This window comes from Bidens hawaiensis, unplaced genomic scaffold, assembly GCF_021521415.1.
Source record: "Bidens hawaiensis isolate Kalapana, Puna unplaced genomic scaffold, B.hawaiensis_p1.1 tig00019814_1, whole genome shotgun sequence".
Taxonomy (NCBI): Eukaryota; Viridiplantae; Streptophyta; class Magnoliopsida; order Asterales; family Asteraceae; genus Bidens; species Bidens hawaiensis.
In genome coordinates, this window is record NW_027493013.1 from 38,578 (window position 1) to 62,424 (window position 23,847).

Genomic DNA, 23,847 nt, shown 5'->3' on the forward strand with positions numbered 1-23,847 from the left:
CTTTCGCTATGAGGCGGTGTGAGGGGTGGCGAAGAGGGCGGTGTAGGGGGAACACCGCCAAGGTTCGGTAAAGGGTGGGCGTCAAAAGGAGGGGTGGTGTTGTGAAGACGAGTGGCTTTGGGGGTGTATGAGACCATCCAACTTTTCTCTCTTTCTCTCTCTCACATATATATATACACACGTATATATATGAAGGGGGGACAACAAACCTACGTGGCGATGACATGACCGTGACGTGGGAATGTGAAGGAACTTTAAAGTCCGCTCCATAATGAACAGCCTCCGTGAGTGTAAAAGGTGAAAACTCATTTTCCACCTCATCGCCTGCATGTTGTCATCTTCCCCCTTTCCACCCCTCACATAACAAATAGTCTCATATAAATTTGAAAGTTTTATAAAAACCTTATAAGATCAAGTAAATATAAAATCGTATAACATAAAAATGGTTGAGATAATAAATATTCTTATTCAATTATTTCTATTTTGCATGACTACACTACACCTAATCATCACCTCACACTGTCACTCAATCTTACTATACTATTAATCAATACAAGACATTCACGTTACCTTCAACTAGCATGTTCACATAGGTTTCAAAATCATCCGGTTTTCATCTATAGATATGCCACATAATTCACTAATTAATGTTTTCTATAATAATAACCAGCTATTTCCTTTCAAATGATTTAAAAACCAATTTTGACCATATTTAATTATTTATAACTGATTTTGTGATCCTTTTTAATATGACTATTATTTTAATAATTTAATGATTTGCATAACATTTTCTAATTTCACAATTTATACATATTTTTCCTACATCTTGTGATTTTGTAGCGAACAAGTAAATAATTCTTATAATATCTATCTTATAATATCTAACACAGGTCGGCTTGAAATATTTAAAGCAGGTCATTATCCTAGTTATAATAATAATATTATTATTATTATGATGATGCCCGCCCCTGTATTCAAATTCCAAAACAAGCTTCAAAAATCCATACACACACAGACACACATATCTCAATCTCAACTACTTTCATTCATTGAAACACACTCTAGTAAGTTATGCAGAGATCTGGATCCAATACTAATAATAATAATAACTTCATTGAATCCAACTTCAACAACAAATGGCTTCAATCTGCTGGTCTTCATCATCTTTACTCTTCTAATCCTAATTTGCCACCACTCCAGGTTTTACTAACTAATCACAAAGTATTCATCTTTTTGTTAATATCAACAATCTTGATTGCTTTTGATGCTTGAATTGATTGCAGGAGTTTGGGTTTTATGGGAAGAATAATAATAATAATAATAATAATAATAATAAAGATTTGTTGAAATGTGGTGGTGAGAGTACACCGGGGTTGTTTGATCTTCATTCCGTTGATACCGAGCTGTTAACCGAGGTTGGAATCTTGTGTGTTATACTTGTTGAGTTATTGAATTTGATAAAAATTTAAAGTTTTAATTTTTAACTGATTAAAGAATTGGAATGCTGAAACCGGAAGAACCGAAAGAATTGAATTGAAACAAAAACTGACAGTTTGGTTTTATGTTTTTGTAAAAACCGAATTTACAGTTCGGTTTTGGTTTTTAGGAAATAGAAACCGAAAAAACTGAAATGAATTTATAGATTTTCATTTTTTGTTTTATGTAATTTATAAGAATTCAATGAATATGTAACTTAAATATTTTATCTTAAATGTATAATAATCATTTAGTTATTAATTAACAAAATGATTTAGGGCCAATTTCATTGTTTTGGCAAAAAAAAAAAAGACTAAAATTTTCAAGCTCAAATGGCAAAACAGGAAAAACCGAAACCAAACCAAAAAAACAGAAACTGAATGGTTTCCAAAAACTGAATTTTTGGTTTTTGGTTCGGTTTTAGCCCAAACCGAACCGTGCACGTCCTGATATACAGAGATTTTAATTCTAAACGGGTTCTAAATATTAAAAAATAAATAAATTATGTAATACGTTAAAAATGTATATTCATCATACTGATAGAATTTGCAGACATGTAATTTAGGACATACCAAAGTGGGCTAAAATCCTGATGATATATGGCTTGATGTAACAATGCTTATCGAAAACATATGCAATTTGCTATTTTTAAAGGTTTGTTTGGTTTTAAGATTGAAGAAGAGCAGTGAATTAATATTAAATATTTTTGTATGTGCAGGTGCATAGTGAAAACAACTTCAATTTGCTGAATCAACCTTCATATGGTGAATATGTCGAATATGCTAATGTTTCATGTGGTTCGACCAAGAACAATGTTGTTAAGAGCTCTTTGGTGGATAAAGAAAAAGCTAGTAATGTTGCCAAGATTAAAGTTGTATGTTTCATGATGCTTTTTGTATATTTTTCGTTTCTTGTTTTATGAAATGTTTAATCTTGAATGCAGGTACGCAAGCGACCGCTTAATAAAAAGGAAATTTCCAAAAAGGAAGATGATATCATCAGCATAGACCCTAATACTTGTTCACTCACTATTCATGAATCAAAAGTCAAAGTAAGGTTTTAGTGAAGTCAAACTTTGTTAATGTTAAGATTGAAATATTGAATTTTATCGGTGCTTTTTCAGGTTGATTTGACTGAATATGTTGAGAAGCATGGATTTGTATTTGATGCTGTGATGAAAGAAGATGTCACAAATGATGAAGTGTGTATATAAATTTATAAAATTTCTCATTACCTTCACTTTGCACTCTTTTAATACATTTTGGCTGATATATTTATTGTTTATGGTGTAGATATATTCACAAACTGTGGAGCCCATAATTCCAATTATCTTTCAAAAAACAAAAGCAACCTGCTTTGCTTATGGGCAAACAGGTATCCGATCACGAGTGGCTTGGCTCGTTTACATTCGTAGTTTATATTATATTAAATGTTGTTTTTCAGGTAGCGGGAAGACGTATACAATGCAACCACTACCCCTCAAAGCTTCCCATGATATTTTCGGACTCATGCGTCATACTTACCGAAACCAAGGATTTCAGTTATTTGTTAGTTTCTTTGAAATCTATGGCGGGAAAGTTTTCGATCTTCTTAATGATAGAAAGTGAGTTTTCAGCTTTTTTTTTCTTTTCGTTATAATGCATCTCAACTAGAGCTGTAAACGAGCCGAGCCAGGTTGGGCTTGAGCTCAGCTCGTAGAAAGCTTGATCTAGCTCATTTATTTAAAAAAGAGTGAACTGCGGTTTTCGTCCCTGTAGTTTTTTCAAATCTGCGGTTTTAATCCAGTTGTTTCAAATTTTCTTCCATGTGGTTTCATTTCACTTGCAATTAAACCCGAATTCATTAACCTTGTTAAGTCTGGTCGTTAAACCCGTAAGCGTGTCCTTCACGTGAGGGGCAGTTTTTTCCTTTTTGTCCCCAAATACACCCCCATCCCCTCACGTGAGGGGGCTTGTGAATTAAGACCGGGGGTTATTTGGGGAGAAAAGGATAAAATCGCCCCTCGCGTGAGAGGCACGCTGATGGGTTTAACGAACATACTTAACGGGGTTAATGAATTCGGTTTTAATTGCAACTGAAATGAAACCACAGGGACGAAAATTTGAAACTATTGAGCTAAAACCGCAGAATTGGACAAACCTCATATTTGGATAAACATAAATCTTAAATTTTTACACATATTGATGTACATAAAAAAACAATAATATTTTAAACGTACACAGTACACATAAAATGCATAATTAATCAACCAAAAAAATATGTAATTCATACATATATTACAATTTGGTTTATACTTTTTGGTTATATTTTGTATATTAAAATTTGGGCTTTAAGTTACATGTGCCGATGAGTGAGCCAGCTAAACGAGCCTAACAAGTGACCCGCAAGTTTTTTGAACAGCCCTAATCTCAACTCCAATTTTTATTTTTTTTTTTAAATTTTATTTGCCAATTTATACTTATGATATATATTTTTTACAGGAAGCTTTGCATGAGAGAGGATGGAAAACAACAGGTCTGCATAGTTGGCTTGCAGGAATATAATGTATCAAATGTGGAAACAATAAAGGAATTAATCGAAAAAGGTAATTCCACAAGAAGCACTGGTACAACTGGTGCGAATGAAGAATCTTCAAGATCACATGCAATTCTTCAACTTGCTGTCAAGAAACTGATTGATGGCAATGCATCCAAACCGCCCCGCTTGGTCGGGAAATTATCTTTCATTGATCTTGCTGGAAGTGAACGCGGTGCAGACACCACTGATAATGATAAACAAACAAGGTGACAACTTTTTAAATCTTTTTTATTTGATTAAAAGAAAGTTTCAGCCTTTATGGTTCTTTTTTTAAAAAGTAACAAACTTTGTGCTAATTTTGTTTCGGGTGATACGAGTTTTGAACGTTTGATTGCTGGTATTGTAGGATGGAAGGTGCTGAAATTAATAAAAGTTTACTTGCTTTAAAGGAATGTATCAGAGCCCTTGATAATGATCAGGGTCATATTCCGTTTAGAGGGAGTAAACTAACTGAAGTTTTAAGGGATTCGTTTGTTGGTAACTCGCGTACGGTTATGATATCATGCATTTCACCAAGCTCTGCATCTTGTGAACATACTCTTAATACGTTAAGATATGCTGACAGGTGACCCGAAACATTTGTTATGTATTACTTTTTTTTTCATTCTATTTCAAGATAATGTATGCGGGGCCCACCAAAGTATCCGACTTTATTCGTTAACGCCACGGACCCATATTTTGTACCGGTTTTGACCAAAAACATGTCGGATGACGAAAACGCCCTTAAAAATCTTGAAAAGTAGAAAACTTGTTTGATGAGGTGTCAACATGCTATAGGTTAAAATTGTGTTTTTTCTCTTTATTTCACGGTGACGTATGTGGGCCCCATCTCCAACTTTTTTTTATTAACGCCACGAACCCATACTTTGAAACTGCTTTACAGGCCACGTAAGTGTCCATCTGGTTTCTATTGTTTTGACCAAAACATGTCAGATGATGAGAATGTCCTTAAAATTTTGATGAGGTGTCAACATGCTATAGGCTAAAATTGTGTTTTTCATTTTATTTTACGGTAACGTATGTGGGGCCCGCCAAAGTATCAAACTTTTTCCCTTAATGCCACAAACATGTCAGATGATGAAAATGCCCTTAAAAATATTGTAAAGTGAAAACTTTAGCGATGGGCCGTCAACATGGTATATGTTTAATATGTTGTTTTTTACAAAAAACTTGAAGGGCATTTTTGTCATTAAGAATTGAAAAATATGCTTTTAACCGAATTCCGTATCATTGAATATGATTGGTTAATTTTCACATATCAGGGTTAAGAGTCTATCAAAAGGAAGCAACTCCAAGAAAGATTTGTCAACTTCAACATCCAACCTTAGAAACTCAATTGCATTCCCTATAACTTCATCAACATTAACGCGTTTCGAAGACGTTATACCTGAAAAACCGCATGAAACTAATCGATTCGGATGTCGTAAACAAACCGATAAAGATTCATCATCATCATCTTTAACCATTGAACATGTTCCTTTACAAAAATCCACAATGTATACACCTCCATATGAAGATTACATAAGTGACAATGGAGGTTCAGATGAAGCAATCATGGAAGATGACTTTGACTATTCTATGGAAGTCAATGATCCGAAAAACACTTCAAGATTTGAGAAACCTGTTAAGGTCAATAATGATCTTACTGCACTTCTTGAGGTAATATATTTTTTGAATTAATTAATTTATTTTATTTTTCGTTCAGATTAAAACCAAAACATGTATTCATTTTAAACTGAAAAGTAGTGATTACATCGAAACAGAAAGCAAGCGGGCAACAAGCTGCGCCGCCACCCCTTTTTCGAATTGCAAAACCTGATCTTTTAAAAACTACATTGGCTGATCTTGGAGTCATAACATTACTATGCATGATCCGTTGAACTCGGCTACAAGTTTAGTCCCCAAGTTTTAAAAAATTACATCTTTAAACCAACTGTTTGGACGACGTGTTGGTCTAAAGCTGTCATTTTGAAACTTGGGGGCCAACGCTGCAATATGACCAAACCACAGGAACTGTCCGTGTAATCAATTATAACGATTTTTTTTATTTTTTTTTTTGCATATGGTTATAGCTTACAACCTACAAGTAATAATGATATAATTTTTATTTATTTTAGGAAGAGGAAAATCTTGTACATGCTCACCGAAAACAAGTGGAGGAGACTATGAATATCGTTCGAGAGGTAACTACCTCGTTTCTTTGTTCGATTTAGATGTGGTTATGTCAACTCATATTACCTGAAAAAGGGTCAATTTGGATCAACCCACTCGAGCCCGTTTGACATATTACCAACCCACCTATACATAGAGGTGTGAAGTTACAACATGACACAAACCTAACACAATGTTCACGGGTTTGTGTCATATTCGGGTTGAACCCACGAACACGTTTAACTAAACAGGTTGGGTTCGGGCTGACCCGTTTAACCTGTCAATTTTTTTAATAACATTTTTTTTGCAGTAACTTAAATGATTGTATAGTTTATGCCAACATTTAAAAATAAAAGAGAAATTGACATCAACTTATAACTTTTTGTTATAAGTTTATAATATAATTTTTAAGTATTTTTTTTATGAAAAAACACGACTCGTTTAACACCCATACCCATAATGTCACGTTGTTAACAATGTTAGTTATAACATTTGCAGGAAATTAACCTGCTGGTAGAGTTAGATCAACCAGGAAACCTACTCGACGATTATATTAAAAAATTAAATACACTTATATCCCAGAAAGCAGATGTGATCCAAAAACTGCAGACACAGTTGCGTAATTTTAAAAAACATTTGGAGGAATACAATGTTCTGTCATCTGCTACAGATGGCAAATGATGGTAGATAATTATGGTATGTGTCCTGTTTTGTTAAAATATTTAGTGTTTGAAATGTTTTTCTCTACATTCGATACTGATTTCGGGTGTAAATTATGTAAAAGGTTGTGTAACTTGTTACGATATAGAGAAAAATCAAAATGCGGTTTTGATTTTATGATCGCCTCTCGGTTATGTAAAAACAACAGAACAGATGAATATGAAAAACAGACAGAGAAAAAATATTGGTAGTAAATATGATGCAGTCTTGTGTCTCGGCTTTTTGGGAACTAAACGTTTAAGAGTGTCTCGTGTTTTTTAAGCCAAATTTATTATATTGGTTGTTATAAGTTATAAATTTATAAAAAATTTATAAACTATAAGAAGTGCCAATATTCTTCATGATTATAACATGAAAATAATAAAATCTTGATTTTTTTTTCTGAATCCATCACAATCGAAGTTTTATATAATTTACTATAAAGCTTGATTTTGTTTCTAGAAAAAGTGCATGATAAGATTTTGTAAGTAAGCATGATTTTTGCCAATTTAGTCACATGAAGACAAGTTAAAAAAGTAGAACGTGCTTGTATTAATTAGTAATATAAATTATTTTAATGTTTAGCCTCTTTTTATTAGTTTTATTATTATATAATATATCATAATACTAAATATATTTTCTAGCCCACCTACCGGTACAAAAAGTTTCACTCTCGAGCTAAAACTCGTTCAAAATAGCTTAAACTTTACTTGTTTCAAGCTCTATATGTGAACCTAGTGTCAATTTAACAAATTTGGGGTTGAATCGTTTATTATATGTTATTATTCATTTTTACGTATTTTACTCGTATATATCTATATGATTACATGAGTAAAGTACATGTACGGTCCTTATCGTAAGTCAATTTTATATATGGTTATAGCTCTTTAGAAATTAAATATATAGTCCAAAATATTTAACTTGCCAATCTTTTACAGCTCGTTTACAACCCACAAAATCATTCACAACTGTTGAAATAAATCACATTTTAAAGCATCTTGGTTACTGGCATACTGCTAATAATTTAACATGTAATATGATTTATATAATTTTTATTATCTAACTCATGTACTATTGCAAATTATACATTTAGCAATTAAATTAATTGATATATTTTTTTAAATACTTCCAAATTTTAAACTGGATAATGCGAAGAAAATAAGAATAAACTTATGACTTATGGAAATTACAAAAATCACAAAAAAGATTAAAAAAAAAGTTACATCCACCTAACCATATTTATAATAATAATACCAATAATAACTAAGCCAACTACTGTAGCTAAAACCCACCACCCAATAGTGAAAACGGATATTCCGGCACCGGTTCCGGCGAGTACCCGCCGGAGCTATCCATATTGTAATTTGCATGCATGCCAACACTGTCTCCACCGTTGACAGTGTCATGTACAGAGTTAGTATTGCATGTACTTACTCCGTAATACTGTGCATCATGTGACAGTGTTGGAGACAGTGTAGCATTTAAAATCCGTTGGCGCTTTCTATGCGCCAACGGTTTTGAACGTTGACCTTGACTTTGATCAGTCATCATGCGCGGCAGGATCTGAGGATCCTCCGCGACTTTATCTAATAATGCCATTATTTGCTCCGGCCGCCGCTCGGTGGCCTCGAGCCTTTTGCTCATTCCAACTAGCTCTTGTTCTATGGCGATTTGATCTTGTTTTAACCTCGCAATCTCCGTAGCCATGTCGTCGTCGTCTTCATCTTCGGTTCGGTTAGAGTTTCGAGTTTGAATCTTGCTTCTCCTCCCTATGTTCTTTAGTAAATGTGTTTGTCCTCGCAAAAACCACTCGTTCGCGAACTCCCAACGGTCCGGATCCACCTTTTTGAAGCCCTGATTTAATCCAAATCGCACGTTAATCCCGCACTGTTTCAAACAGCTGTCTGGATAGACAGTCGTTTTGACAAAAAAAAAAAAAAAAAAAAACTTACAAAGTTTGACCATATGTGGTTAAAATGGTTGTCCATATATTTGCTGAACGACTGTTTTTGACCAGTAATTTTCAAAAGTCTGACTTTATTGGCCAAAACGGTTGTTTTGAGTGTTTTGTGGACTCAAAACGGTAGGAACGATCTACGGTAGAACGACCGGCCAAATATTGGTCGAACGATCGTTCTCACCAATAATTTTTACAAGTTTGATGGTCAAAACGGTCGTTCGGGTATTGGTGAAACAACCATTTTGATCTATAATTTTCAAAATTTTGGCATTTACTCGTCAATACGACCACTTTGACCAAAAAAATTAAAAATAAAAGTTTGACGGTCTATGGTCAGAACTGCTATCCATATATTGGCTGAAGACAGCTCTAACCAATAACTGTCTATGGTCAGAACATTCATCCAGTTATTATTCAAACGACCGTTCTAACCAATAATTTTCAAAATATTGACTTTTTTTAAGTCAAAACGGTCGTCTATCTCTTTTGTAGGCGACCATTTATAACAAATTACAAAAAAAAAAAACAAAAAGGTAACACTTACATAAGTGTTCAACTGACGAACCAAACTCGAGAAATTGTTATGTTTAAAATACGCTGGCAACAAACGTTGTGAGAACTCGAGAGGCTCAACGACGATGAAGCTATTGTTACCGGGGCCCCACCGAATGAACCCGTCGAAAGACGGGTCATTGACCATCTGATAAGTCTTGAGGACAAAGGGTGCAACAATGTTGTTGTCATATGAATCCATAGAGTAGTTATGTTATGTTATGACTTATGTTAGTTCATGAGACAATATTAAGTGTTGTGACTTGTGTTGTGTTGATAATATATTTAGTTATATACATATGAAGAAAAACAAGAAGCATGGTTGTCATGGTTTGTGGGCCCGGGGGTTTTAAGATTTTTTGTCAGGTGGATCACGCGACAAAATGAGAGTAAGTATGGGCTACCTCACTTCTGCTCATATCCACCTCACTCACTCTCTCCCACTTGTGTAATTACTACATACATTTTAATATTTTTTAATTTTATTAGAAATTATTTTATAATAAAAAATATTTTTAAAATCACATATAATCTGACGTGTAAAACTATCTTATTCAGGGTCATGTCTAAGGTCGACTCTTTTACCGCCGTGAGACCGTACCCCCTGATGCAAGGCTGGGTGCCCGACACCCCGATAAGCTTGAATTTTTATTTTATTTTTGATTTTGAAACTATATATAATTCTTTTTTAAAAAAATTATGTATTTTTAATGTTTAAACTCAATTACCCAACTAATTTAAGGTCCAAGTTTTTTCGCCTTCGAGCCCAAAAACAATTCACGATTCCTGGAGATAGCCCAAGATGAGCGAGAACCGGATGAAATTCGTAAACTTCCGCCTCCTGTCGGGCTCGAACCCGAGATTGAAGCGATGACATGTCCTTTCATTCATTGTCTATGGAAATGACTCAAGTGAGAATCGAACATTCATCCACACTGTAGAGGACAAACCAACTAACCACTAGACCAAATTTATAGATCATTAATGTTAAACTACATATACATATACATACAAAATACATTTACTTGTTCATACCAAATTTCTAATCAACTGAAGTTCTAGATTTTAATGTTGAAGTGTTTAAATGAAGGTTTCAGATGCTAAGAGATTTATGTTTATGAATATCTAGCGATATGCGGATATGGAGATCTGCTTTGAATACTTTCAAACTGGATATGATGCTAGAAAGGAAAATAGATTTTTTCCGTCGATACAAAAGTGTAGCGATATCTCTTGAACAAATGATTGATCCTTTATATTTCTTGTTTCGAAAATTATTTTCTTTTTCTTGATGGTGTTTTTCAAATTTTTTTTAATGTTACTTATTTTGTTTAATATTGTAAATTTTAATTGATTAATGAATTAGAATGTTATTTAATTGTCATAAGTAGTATAAGTTTAGTTGTTATTATTTTATTAAACTTAAAATAAAAATAATTGTTTTGCATTAATAAAAAAAGTATGCTTCATCTCCAACAAGCATTTAAAGCAGCGGTACTAAAATAATCAACTTGTTCAAATTCTAAATAAAAAAAAGGACTACCCAATTAAATTCAAAATCTAACATACCAACTATTTCGTTTTTTTTAAATATTTTCATGTGTTTTGATAATTTCGTCAAATCATTTTTTCTTGGTTTTCACGTTTAGAGTATATCAACATTTCCAATAAAACCCAAGAAAATTAGAATTTTTTTAAGTAAAAAGTCGATTCTAGTCGATCCTGAGGAGTCAAGTACCGTATAAAATATATAAATGTTAAAAAAGACACAAGTGAGTATATAAACAGTTTTGTTTTAAACGACAAACGTTATAACAATAACTATAGCAAAATCATAGTGTTAAAACGACATATCATAATAGCTAACTGTTGACATACATATAAATTTTTTGCATGCGAAATAGCGTACGCTTGAGGCCGTCCTTGAGTAACATACTATACCAAAAAAAATGATGATTATTGATAAATATTTTTAATTATGTACTTATAATAGAAATATACTATATTTATTTATTTATCTATTTATTTGTTTATTTATTTATTCATGTATAATTAAACTAGATTGGGGTATCATTGTAAGCAAGTATTAGAACAACCATTAATTTTTTATTTAGTAAGTCGACCAATCAAAAGAAGCCAACAAGACGCCTAAATTTGCATGGCTATAAAATTCACGTAATTATTTATTGGTATTTAACTATCTATATATCTAAAAGCATATGTTTATTTAATCAAAAGCATATCCATTATTTGTCCCAAAAGAGAAAAAAAATAATTAAAATATTTCTTATAAAGGTCACTAACCTCTTTAAATTGGAGCGTGAGACTTCAAATTGATACATTAAATGTTTTTTTAATTTTATATTTTGATTGTCCTTATGGATAATAGCCTTTAATATTGACATTATAAGTTTATAACATCTGCTGGCGGATCTAAAAGAAAAGGTTAAAAAATAACGTAATTTAAAAATTTTTTTCAGAGGTAGTCGATATGTAAAATGAATAAGGAAAAAAAACTTTAGTTCTAAAAATATACTTTGTTAAGAAAGTTGAGGGCACAACCTAGTTAACACCAACTTATCATTATATATACTAACATGTTCTCGTGTTCTATGGTGCATAGTTTCATCCGGGATCTATTTTCTTAATCTAGGCATTTTGATTTCAAAAATGTGATTCTTATATTGATAGTACACACACAAATACAGAAAACTTTAAAAGAGACAATGTGAAGTTTACGAGACTTTCTTTAAAGCTCGAGTCAACCCAATTATAAGAGTGGTTGATTCCGACTTCATGGAAAGATAGATATACAAAACATATGAATATGCCTAGAGAGATACAACATTGTAGAGTTTAATTCTAGTGGTACAATATATTGATTATAACCGTAACCGACATATCAATTTTCTCGATTGGTTAAGTTATCTTGATTCGGCCCCATAAATTTGAGGGAGTGCCATGAACTTTCCATAGATGCTTCTTGGTATAAAGGGTGAACCGTTCATAGTTCATGTTAAACCTTAACGAAGCTCTCCTTAACTTGCTCGAAGATGCTAAACCAAATTGAATTATAGATTTATAGTTTCTCATTGTCTTTAAAGTATATTGAAGACCTAGACGTGATTAGAGACATAACATGTGTTTTCAGATACATTTACTCAACTATAAATTCGAATAGGTAATAAGGATGTATATTGGATTATTCGACATATGGTCATAAGACTTAGTCATGTGTATATTCATGTTCATATTATATGTTAATAATCCCCTTACGGTATTTATGTCATAAATGAAACGTATACTGGATTATTCTAGTTTACTCGAACGTTATTCGTTTATTCTAATGATCCTAGAATGCGAATTAAGTCAAAATAAAAATGTACTACAAACCTACTTTACTATTAAGTGATCCAATTCCGTGACTTGTGACTACATATCAACATCATATATAATAAATGCTAACATGTTTAATTACTTGTGATGTACGCAAAAATCCATATTACATCAAATAGATTTTTTAGATTGGAAATTTGAGGTTTACCAACCAATTATATTTGTTGGAACAACTTTTTCTTACAAATATAAATTTATTGGTCGGCAAATTACATAAATCAATTTCATTTTTTACTTTTTAACTTCTAAAACCATTTATTTATTTATTTATTATTATTATTATTATTGAACGTATTTTGTTTTTCTTTTGTAACCTTTAAGATACGATGTATTACAAATTTTCGAGTTATGAATAGTGGTATACAAGTAATCGAACCACAATTTTTTGCATTTGTCAAAGCTACCTTAGATTGTCTTTATCGTCCAAAGGAATAATATCATACACGGGACAACAAGATAAACAGGTGTCAATGGCCTTGTCTTTATCGGTGCATTCCTTGTCTTTTCCAGAGGAAGACGATGTAGGAGCGTGTGGCAACGGATTTACCCTGTCGTTGTTGGGAAGAGACACCATTTACCCATTTGTTGTTAGGGTTTCTGCTTATGATGATTTTCAAGTCGGCCATAAAACCTAAAATAACTGGGACGATTGAAATACCGTCACATACCTACTCCAAACTCTTCTGTTGACTTTGAAAAGAAGAAAAAGGCGGTGCCCACCAAAATCTTGAATCTGGATTAACTTGGAAGATCCTGTTTTTGTCCAATCACACATTTGGCCAAATTTGTGTTTTAACCAATCACACAATGACACGATTACAAATAAAATTAATCTATTAAACATACAAATAACTAATATAATAACATATTTAAAGTAAATTATTATATTATAAAAAATAAAATAGTGTAATAGTAATTACTTTAGTTTAAAAGTTAAGAGTAATAAAAATTAATCTAGTGTAAACATAACTACTCGAAATATTTGTACATTTCTCACGATAAAACTCATTTGTATTTGATCCAAACATTGGTTTGGGTATAATAGAAATTTGTTAAAACAATGAAAGATTTGATCTAAAAAATCAATCACAAATAATAGCATTCAAAACATACAACCAACAAGTAGAGGCACTTTAGATTCCATGATTATGTATACATACATACATACATACACTTGAACATAAAGAGAATATATATAAGAACAGAAAAAATAATAATCTAAATATTGATGGTTGCATCCCAGAGTCTAAGCAGCCCATTACGGCCACCGCTGCATATCCTTTTTCGTTCAAGATCTGAAGCCACACATCGTACCTGATCAAACAAAATCAATCAGTACGACGAGAATGAGTCATCTAAATATGTACGCTAGTTAGTTAGTTACCATAGCTAGTGATTTCTGGGGTGTTCTGTATAGCTGCCAGCTAGACATTTTGTGAGGGCGATTAAAGAGCGACATTGTATTATCAGCAGCTCCGATGCCCAACCAATTTTCCCCTGCGTTAATCGACAAAACCGCACCGCCGTGAATCGTCACATTCTTTGAACTTTTCAATCCTCCTCCTACACACACAAATGAATTCCATTAATCTTTTTTTTTTTTACTTTTTCTATATTTTATTTATTTAATAATAATAATAATATTTCTCACCATCCTCATTTTCCCAAAACCTCACTAAACCATCGCTTGAACCGGTTATGACTCCTCTGTCTGACTTGGAGTAGTCAACACAAAGAACCGGGCCCGCATGACAAGCCAACACAGCATCACATGTTCCTCGAGATATGGACCACATTCGGGCCGTCCAGTCATCACTACCAGTGATTACAGTATCCCCAACCATTCTTATGGACCTGATCCATTTTGTGTGCCCTAAAAGTTTGTGCATCTGTCGACCCGACCGGATGTCCCATATGTTTGCAACTCTGTTGATTCAAAACTTATATATATTATTATACTAAAGTTGATAACAAAATACAAACATTCGTTAGAGGGTTGCACGTTTAGTCCCCACCGTAAATCCCAGATAGTTTTTAACAAATAAAATGATGTCATGTGCCATTTTTGTGAGGGTAAAGACACAATTACCCTCACATGAATGACACATCATTTTTCTTTTAAAAACTAACTCGGATCAACGATGCTGACTAAGCGTGCAACCCTCTCACAAATATTTGAAGTTTGAACCAAGTTTGCAACTTTAAAATCTGGGGGCCAAACTTGCAATATGGTCGAACCACAAGGACCATTTGTGCAATTTTTATCAGTTAATAATATTATTCTTGTAATGAAAACAAAACTGTGTTGTTTACAACATACCCATCTCTTCCAGCAGCAGCTAGGACACCGGTTGAGTCATCATATTCCATGCAAAGGACAGCACTAGAGGAACGACCGACAGTAGCAACACATGCATCGGTTCTTACATCCCACATTTTTACTGTTCCATCATATGCTGCTGTCAGCACACGCTCCCCAGATAGCATCCGAGCGCAGCTAACCTAATTAATAAACAACAAATTACATCTTCAATTGCCAATCAACAGCTCCTTTGATAAAAAGATACGAAAATACATAAAATGTTAAACAACCTCAGCATCATGGCCCTTAAGTTCTTCTAGAAGCTGTGTTGTCTGTTTATCCCATACAAGCACATAGTGATCATCGGATCCTGACACGATCTTCCCTCTATCAGAACTAATCGCCCTTACGCTCCTGCATACAATACCATGTTTAGGAACACAATATTCATATAATAGACCTCAATAGAAATAATAATAATAATAATAATAATAATAATACACTTGCATTACCTCGTATGTCCCTTGAGAGTTGCCCTGAGTTCGTTACCACGAAGACTTGGATCCCATATCTTAATCTGCATTACATTCATTCTTGGTCAAACATAGTAGAGGTGCATATGTTACTCATCGTACCCTACCAATAACTAGCTATTTTACTAGGTAATTGATTTTCATACATTTTAGCCATTAGTTAGCCGTTAGCTATTACAGTATTTGATTTTCATGCATTTGAGCTATGTTTATTGTTATAACGTTAATCGTCGTTTAAAAAAATTAGCTTACATATTTCGTTACTTGTTAGGGCCTATGGGCCTTCTTATCTATCCTAAATAAAAACACACCGACAAACTAAAACCGACTAACCTCAAAATAAATAAAAAGACAATTTTGACCTTCATTTAATAAGCAGACCCATGACACCAAAACTTTCTTGTTCCACTAAGTTCCTTGCACCCCAGTTAAGTCATCAACAACCCGACCCGTTTCGTAAAACCAAACGATTAATCAAACAGTACTAGAAATGATTATACAACTTTAGCATACCGTGCAGTCTGTACTTCCGCTTATAAAAAAGCCTGCATCTTCACGGTCACCAACCAAGTCCCAAACTTCTCTCCGTGTCACACAATGCACTGCAGTGATTGCACCATTATGACCCCTAAGTGTCCGGATGCTAGTTTGTACTTTAGTTTGCCCAGTAACACCACTCTCACTTTTAGCTATATTCTCTTAAGCACAAAATCATAATAAAATTTTATAAAAAGGAAAGCAGGTTAGTATATCAAAATAAATGAAAATTTTTAACCTTGATCAGTTGTCCATTTACGGACACGAGTGAATGAATTAGCGCGTAAAGTAGTAGTATCTCTGCTAAACATGCTCTGAACCCAACTCCTTCCGGAAGCTTCTGCGGGTTGTTGATTGTCAATGGTAACATCTTGAGGCCGAGGAGAAGGTAATCCCAAAGAAGAAGACAGAGATTGAGATTTCACTGAGTAAGTGCCCCAATAACCGACACATAGTTGCTGTATATGTGACATATGCCCCCTCAGCTTAATCTGCCAAAAATAAAAATAATATATTTAATAAATATACAGATTCAATGATACTTAATATGTGACTGTATGTTTAACTTACAATATGACTGTAACCAATGTTATTCTTCCCTGCAATTGTTTCAATGATGTACCATGAATCCGTGTCAGAGAGACCTAAACCAGCCTTCATAAATAAAAAACGACTATATCAGTATAAAGGGTAAAAAAGGATGAAAGAAAAATAATTTGTTGAGAAATATATATACAAATATATATACCATGTGTGTGGCCAAAATGATTAGCTGTGCAGTCACCAAAGCCGCATAGTTAGTTGACCTGAAGATTTTGGACAATAACAAGGTTCAAGGTATTACTATTCAAGAATTACATCATTTCTCAACAAGATAATAACAAATAGCTACTTGTTTGAAAAGCATTCCATTAGATACTCAAAGTATGCATCCCAGAAGCTGCAATAAGATATAGAAAACAGCGATAAATAAAAGCAAATAATTTAATGGGTGAACACTTAAAAAGCAAACAATAAGCTGCAAAGCTATGGTAAAACAATAACAATAACAATAGCAATAACAATAACAATAACAATAACAATAACAAGCATACCGTAACTCCTCCCAAATAGAAAGAGAAGACAGGTGCCGTTGAACATAATCTGGAAGATTGCTCCTATCTTTCTTGTACATTTCAGCTGAAACTTCAAGGGCACCTCTAATTGTTGCAATATCATTCCGTGATGTAGCACGAGTGATTGCCATTTTTAGCTGCATTAACAAACAAAATGCCCTTTTTATCATCTTAAACTCCAATTTCAGGATGGAGGATATCATAAACCAAAAATGCAACATGAATAATATAAATATTTCAGAATTGGCATACCAGTTCTTTGACTGCTATGAACTGCCCATCAGTCAAATGACCTTTCCAACCCTGCAAACATGTAGAACATGTAAGCTCCCATTTACCACAACAAACATCAACCAACTTATAATGTTACATACCGAGTGAATATGTTCCCTTATGCATTCGACAAACCCACTACCACCAATCCCCTCTGCGTCTATCTCTATCAAAGCTGCAATATAACGATAATCAAACTATATATGCCAATGCCAATGCCAAAACCAAAATCAATAGCATTATTATGCCAAAGATAAAATTGTATTAGTAATCAGCGTACCAAGTGTTGTTCCGTACGCAAAGGATGAAAGGGGATCATCAGTGGTTTCCATTTTCAAAAGACTTAACCACAGACCCTGTTTAAACAAGATCAACATAATAGGACTTTTTCAGTTTATCAACTCCACAAGAACAATTCTCCCAAAAGGAAATCATAAAAAAAAGAACCTAATCTCACCTGCAGCTTCACTTTTATATCCAAGACCATGCGCTCCCGTTCAGCCTGTAAGTTATGTTTAAATGTATCAAATACTAGAGATGCCAGCATATGAATTTGTGATTAGAGGCGGCAAAATTTACGGGTCCAGAAGAATGAGTATCCAAATATTTTGATAGAACGAAATAGACCAAGTTGACTCAAATCTCTTCCTATTTTACTATTTTTCTTCATAATTAGGGTTTTTAATAAAATTCCAAAATGCATAAAGCAAATTAGGAGGTTGTATTGTATGCATTGAAAGACACTATAGGCAAGTAGGCAACTTTCAACTGGATCAATCCGTTTCCATTTTAAGTTTTTAACTATCATCTGGTATTAGACTATTTGACCCGTTTCAGATGAACATAGCCCAAATTGACCCAGTGATAAAGACAACAGGTCAAAAGTACCATTGTAATGAAAAGAACTTACAGCTCTTTCTCTAGGACTTAAACTTCCTCCTTTTGAGTCTCCATTGTACATTGAAGGAGAACTGATACAAATAAAAACATATAAAAAACTAGCAACAGACCTTGATGTATGATTTCTCACTTTAATATATTATAAGTTTTTTAACCTAGGAGTATGCTTGACAGTGTATTCAAGAGCTCCACTAGCTGCTGACAGTATCTGCTTCCTTTTCTCCTCTTGCTCTTCTGTTCTATAGTTGGCAGGGAACCTCTCATAAGTGTATCTGTCAGCAGTTCCTGACTCACAACAAATTTTATTATTAAGGTTAATTTAAGAAACAAGAAGCAGCGTGATTTTTGCTAGTTACTTCCATAATATGTGGTACAAAGTAAAGGTGATACGTTAAACTTACCATTTGAACCCTACACTTTTAAAAGAAAAGAAAATTTTAAGTTCTTCTAGTTATAATTAATGCTAGACCAAGTGTTGAAGTATACAAAGTGTTATCAAGCATTGTGTATTACTAAAATATAGCAATGGGTATGTACAAATGCCCAATGAACCCCAAGGTTAATATGACCATATTATTCTAAGTTTCTAACCTCACTATATCTTCTTTACTCATTCTTAAGTTGAAATGTAGATGTCAAAATTGACAAAGGTAACATAAATACATGCAATAAAACTAAACAGAAGTATTAGCATGAATAATAAGCAAGAAGAGAATTATTACCTGATATTCCAAGACCAGGGTCTGATATACTTATAATCTGAAACTCTGCTGAGGACGAAGATGAAGGAAAGATAGAAAGAGGATCTTGACCGCGTCCAATTGCATCTTGTAACTTATCAAGAAGATTATTACCGTTTCCATTAAAACCTAAACCTCTTTCTAAGTAATCCAAGAACCCTTGAGACTCTAGAAACTGACTTAACTGTCAAACAGTAAATAAAATTTAGAAGAAAAACAAATGAGCACTTATAAAATTATGCAGAATGTGTGAGTATTCCAAGTGTAATAGCTACCATTTCATCTACTGGTTGTTGAGTCGCACGAGAGCGCTTCTTCAAAAAAGCTTGGGTGTTGAACACTTGATTGGCAGTATTTTCCTAGACATATGATGATCGTATCAAATTAGTGTATAACAACATATGCACTTTTTATACAAAAACAAAAACATGGTTACATTTCTTACTATGAAGTTGCGGTAGCCTCCCAAGATTGAAGCAAAAAACTTCAGAAAAATAATCCTGAAATACAAGGGAATGAATTCTCAAAGAATTGGCATCTATTAAATTTTCTTAAAAAGTAATCTTATCATATTGAACATAATTATGTAAAGTCTTTTAAGATGAAAGAAGAAAAATGCAAACAGTTCATATCGTTTTTCATTTTTATTATTTAAAACCTCGGGGAGCATCATTTGCTTTATGTTTAATTGTTAGGTTTACCTAAGGTGAAGATCATGTTGTGGTGACCAAGGCTTGCTATTAAATCTTGCATATTGTTGATAAGATTCAAGATCAACCTTCATTGAGTCTATCCAAACAACATTTGGATGCAATAACTTAAGAATCTCATTACGTAATGTACTCCTTTCTGGCTCAGGTAACAAAGGAATTTCCTCCGATGTCGTGATGCAATTGTTTTCAAGATCAACAACCACTACCTACATTATTATAGTTACCTAATGTTAGACCATCATATGACATAAAACTAGATTGGCATATAATAAATGAAGGCAATATGGGCATATAAAACTAGATGTCCATGAATAAATGTTTTATTAAAGTGATATCAACAGTTAAAACTTCAAAGTTAGATTCGGATTCCGAGTAATTTCATCTAAATAAAATGTATTATCACAAAAATTTGTACTATCTAAAATTCCGTGTATTTCTGAATGATCAAAACTTGTAAATATATACATAGAGAACGAATCAAATGTAGATATAAAACCAATAGTTTAATCATAAAATATAAACCATAACTTTTATGAAAAATATGTACTTTTTACGATTGATTTTTGTGGGAAGTTGCAACTATGAGGGCGTTTCTTTACTGCTTTCATGTAAAGTTGTCATTATGTATTGTTAGTAACTCTTTATCACTATGATGGGCTTTGTTACTTAGACAACAAAGTTTAATTATCTTAAAAAGGCAATTTGAGCATATAAAACGAGTAGTAAAAAAAAGATGAATATTCTTACACCATCCATTGAGAGACCAGTAGTATCAACACCTGAATGAAGTCCCATCATATATGGTGTGGGAGCATCAATATAGTCTACTCCACTAAAAAATAGCAATGGAATGTAGACATGCTTCAACACACAAACCAACCAACATCAGATGAAATTTCACATAACATATGATTTTGTTCACGCATGATGACATTTTAGCATAAGCTCACCTGCCACCGAAACGGATAAATCAAATGGCATATAGCTTCGGAAGCAAGCGTTAGTAAAGAGTATCTGTATAAAACAAAAAAAAAACAAGGATTAATTTTGCATGCCTTTTTACCATAAAATCACGCAGAATTGTAGAAATGTGCAAAATATCATCAGATGTGATAATATTGACCCACTTAAGGATGAGTGAGCACGTAAAGTGGAAAACTAATGAAAAGGAAACACATCAACGGGTCAAAAGTCCCAAAGTTATTTTTAATGCAAACCCTCCCAAATCAATATATTTAGACAGCTCACAATTAGATTATAACAATAAAAACATAAGTTTCAAATCATTTTTTACACCCCAAGTGTTTTGAGTCAACTAAATCCAACTGGGGGTCAAATAATCATCCCTTTAGCCAACTTTACTCTATATTCACATTTATACTATCCGTCCATTAGCCTTGATTCCTTGCAATCATAAACTTAAAAAATATTATGATCATCTACCTAGGAAATAAGTTGAATGACAAGAGCATGTTTGAAATATTATGCCCTCAAAACATTGATTAAAACGATGAAGCTTAAGTAGAGAAATACTTGTTTGATCGAAGCAAAACCCTCCTCTCAATTAACACAGCAGTAAACAATTTAATGAAATTGTCAACATCCAGGCACTGCACCAGCGGTTGAAATGATATCTGCACCCAAGTAGATAGATAACAGTCACAAATACAAATAAGTAAAATATTAATTATAATAAATTAGATGAGAAATATTTACATCAGCATGTGGAAGCCCATCCTTGGATGGAAAGTCAACTGAAAGCAAACTATTCTCAATAGCAAAGAGAACACGTTCTTTTCCAGGAGCAGGCAAAGGTACATTAGAGAGAGTATACGCAATAACATCCCATAATGGCTTGCTGCAAAAGAATCCGGTATCATATAGTATTATATAATAATCAGTAGGATGAAAGAATATTATTACCTGCTACCGTCTTTGGAGAAACAAAGATTATATATCTCTTCTAGTGCTTCGCGAAGAATGTGAAAATTGGGAGCACGTGAAACAATACAGATGCATTTGTCAGCAAATGTATTTGCAGGAATGTGATAAGCTTCTGCTATATCGTCACAAACAGGATCCCTAAAAGCAACGCAACTCACGTAGATTTTAGAACCATCTCCCTCTGCAACAACAAAACATATCCAAGGTTAGGTTAGCTATCCAAATTTTCATGTGTTATAAACTGGATTTCTCCCTATACTCTTCAATGAATCATGATTATGGATATAGATATCTTGTGAGCATCGGTAAACAAACAAAAGAAAAGCAACAATAAAAAGGAAGTTAAAAACAAACAAACATACATACCAAGTAAAATCCCACACATAGCAAGTAGGGTATGGGGATGGTGGTACGAACGCGAGTCTTTCCCCTGTCCCAACTGACACCCCCCGACATAGAGTACTAATCATAGTGGTATTAGGTTCCTAACGATACCATAGAGTGGTGAGAAAGAAAAACTATAGCTCTAAGACCATGTGTAGTGAGCGCCCCCCCCCCCAAAAAAAAAAAGGTCCCAGAGGAGTTTTGGGCTACTCTTTGGCCTTCAACGTTTCCTACAAAACGCCCAACCCTTTAATCCTCCAACCTATCAAATATTTATGTTATATATATTTTATTTATAATAATTGAGTATGATTGCAGGGACATTATACCACTACGCCACTTTTCACAAAATGCCCCTACGTGGAGAGTTTTGACTACACATGGTCTAATAGATAAGAAAAAAAAATGTAGCTACTAATCATAGTGGTATTAGCAGTGGCGAAACTTGGACAAAGATGTCGAGGGAGCCGGACGAAAATACACATTAAAAAACCGTAAACGGAGGGGGCCGGGATCACATTTTCGGTTGAAAACTGGTAAATGTACACTACGTATAAGAAATGTGGGACGAAAACGGGTAAATTTACACTGCTGTGCAAAAAAAATGGAGAGGGCCGGGCCACCCCTGGCCCCAACTATCATTCGCCACTAAGTATTAGGATCCTAACGATATCATAAACTGCACTATTAAAGCTGGTATTCAGTTTTGACATGATTTATCATCCTTAAACCTTTGCGCTCTAATGTTGCACACCACAATCTCCTATTAAGGCTAAGGCAGCGGCTCATTTAACTATCTACAACTAACACAATATTGTTTGAGAATAGCATGAGAGTATTGTCTTGTGTTGCTGTATCCACCCACACATTTGTATTTTACAAATTCATTCATTCATATGACAACACATAATTAGATAGATACAAACAAACAAACACACATACCGGTTAAAACAATAGGATAACTGCGTGGGAAAGATAGCGGATTCGTTGAATCAAAACCGCTCGAGTAGAACTCCACGCCAGCTGGTAGAACACACTGCATCAATTCAATTCAATTCAAACAATAAGATATATAATAATTACACTACACTTAGCTAGCGCGTTAATTTGATTTGTATTTGATCCAAACCCTAACTAACTAACTACAGGTAGAACACACTGCATCAATTCAATTCAATTCGAACAATAAGATATATAATAATTATAACTACATTTAGCTAGTGCGTTAATTTGATTTGTATTTGATCCAAACCCTAACTAACTAACTAACTAACTACAGGTAGAACACACTGCATCAATTCAATTCAATTCAATTCAATTCGAACAATAAGATATATAATATAATTACAACTACAGTTAGCTAGCGCGTAAATTCGATTTGTATTTGATCGAAACCCTAACTAACTTACAGTGGGAAGCTGTGGAGGTGGAGCTGGTTTAATAGTGTTGGTGGAATGAGGATACTGATCAAGTAGTGATGCCAAATAGAAGACACCGGTTCCGTGAAAGCCTTTTTCCCCGTCTAGTGTCCGAATCTCGGGCCCGATTCCGCAGACCACAAAGTACTCAAACAACTGCTGCTGCTGATTAATCAT

At 33.6% G+C, this 23,847-nt stretch overlaps 3 protein-coding genes across 3 annotated transcripts; 1 reads left to right on the forward strand and 2 right to left on the reverse strand.

Moving 5' to 3' along the window:
• Positions 1 to 1,071: 1,071 nt before the first annotated feature.
• On the forward strand, positions 1,072 to 6,885 carry LOC143559372 (kinesin-like protein KIN-13B). Its single transcript, XM_077047970.1, has 12 exons — positions 1,072 to 1,200; positions 1,284 to 1,415; positions 2,195 to 2,350; positions 2,420 to 2,527; positions 2,600 to 2,677; positions 2,769 to 2,850; positions 2,920 to 3,079; positions 3,957 to 4,259; positions 4,400 to 4,618; positions 5,316 to 5,712; positions 6,171 to 6,236; positions 6,703 to 6,885. Exons 1-12 carry the CDS (start codon positions 1,072 to 1,074, stop codon positions 6,883 to 6,885), a joined length of 2,013 nt encoding a protein of 670 aa, XP_076904085.1.
• A 1,208-nt stretch (positions 6,886 to 8,093) lies between these two features.
• On the reverse strand, positions 8,094 to 9,646 carry LOC143559355 (heat stress transcription factor C-1-like). The gene is made up of 2 exons (XM_077047954.1): positions 9,408 to 9,646; positions 8,094 to 8,757 (listed from the first exon to the last, which is right to left on the reverse strand). The coding sequence occupies exons 1-2, from the start codon at positions 9,615 to 9,617 to the stop codon at positions 8,185 to 8,187; spliced, it is 783 nt and encodes a 260-aa protein (XP_076904069.1). The 5' UTR covers positions 9,618 to 9,646; the 3' UTR covers positions 8,094 to 8,184.
• Positions 9,647 to 13,883: 4,237 nt separating this feature from the next.
• LOC143559373 (DENN domain and WD repeat-containing protein SCD1-like) lies at positions 13,884 to 23,847 on the reverse strand. The gene is made up of 31 exons (XM_077047971.1): positions 23,662 to 23,847; positions 23,530 to 23,541; positions 23,399 to 23,410; positions 23,195 to 23,288; positions 21,848 to 22,049; positions 21,641 to 21,782; positions 21,458 to 21,558; positions 20,875 to 20,938; positions 20,672 to 20,785; positions 19,913 to 20,130; positions 19,657 to 19,711; positions 19,487 to 19,570; positions 19,194 to 19,395; positions 18,627 to 18,756; positions 18,482 to 18,542; positions 18,029 to 18,073; positions 17,852 to 17,927; positions 17,673 to 17,746; positions 17,551 to 17,601; positions 17,278 to 17,435; positions 17,076 to 17,123; positions 16,932 to 16,989; positions 16,754 to 16,837; positions 16,422 to 16,674; positions 16,160 to 16,335; positions 15,626 to 15,690; positions 15,404 to 15,527; positions 15,132 to 15,313; positions 14,463 to 14,737; positions 14,192 to 14,374; positions 13,884 to 14,121 (listed from the first exon to the last, which is right to left on the reverse strand). Exons 1-31 carry the CDS (start codon positions 23,845 to 23,847, stop codon positions 14,030 to 14,032), a joined length of 3,621 nt encoding a protein of 1,206 aa, XP_076904086.1. The 3' UTR covers positions 13,884 to 14,029.

Bases quoted from the DNA above. Each gene is read 5' to 3' on its own strand.
- LOC143559372 (XM_077047970.1), top strand. From the start codon at position 1,072: ATGCAGAGATCTGGATCCAATACTAATAATAATAATAACTTCATTGAA. The intron at 1,201-1,283 runs GTTTTACTAACT...AATTGATTGCAG, and splicing joins CTAATTTGCCACCACTCCAG to GAGTTTGGGTTTTATGGGAA. The intron at 2,678-2,768 runs GTGTGTATATAA...TTTATGGTGTAG, and splicing joins AAGATGTCACAAATGATGAA to ATATATTCACAAACTGTGGA.
- LOC143559355 (XM_077047954.1), bottom strand. From the start codon at position 9,617: ATGGATTCATATGACAACAACATTGTTGCACCCTTTGTCCTCAAGACT. The intron at 8,758-9,407 runs GTAAGTGTTACC...GGATTAAATCAG, and splicing joins TTCGTCAGTTGAACACTTAT to GGCTTCAAAAAGGTGGATCC.
- LOC143559373 (XM_077047971.1), bottom strand. From the start codon at position 23,847: ATGATTAATCAGCAGCAGCAGTTGTTTGAGTACTTTGTGGTCTGCGGA. The intron at 20,786-20,874 runs GTGAGCTTATGC...TGTGTGTTGAAG, and splicing joins TTTATCCGTTTCGGTGGCAG to CATGTCTACATTCCATTGCT. The intron at 19,571-19,656 runs GTAAGAAATGTA...TCATATGTCTAG, and splicing joins GAGGCTACCGCAACTTCATA to GAAAATACTGCCAATCAAGT.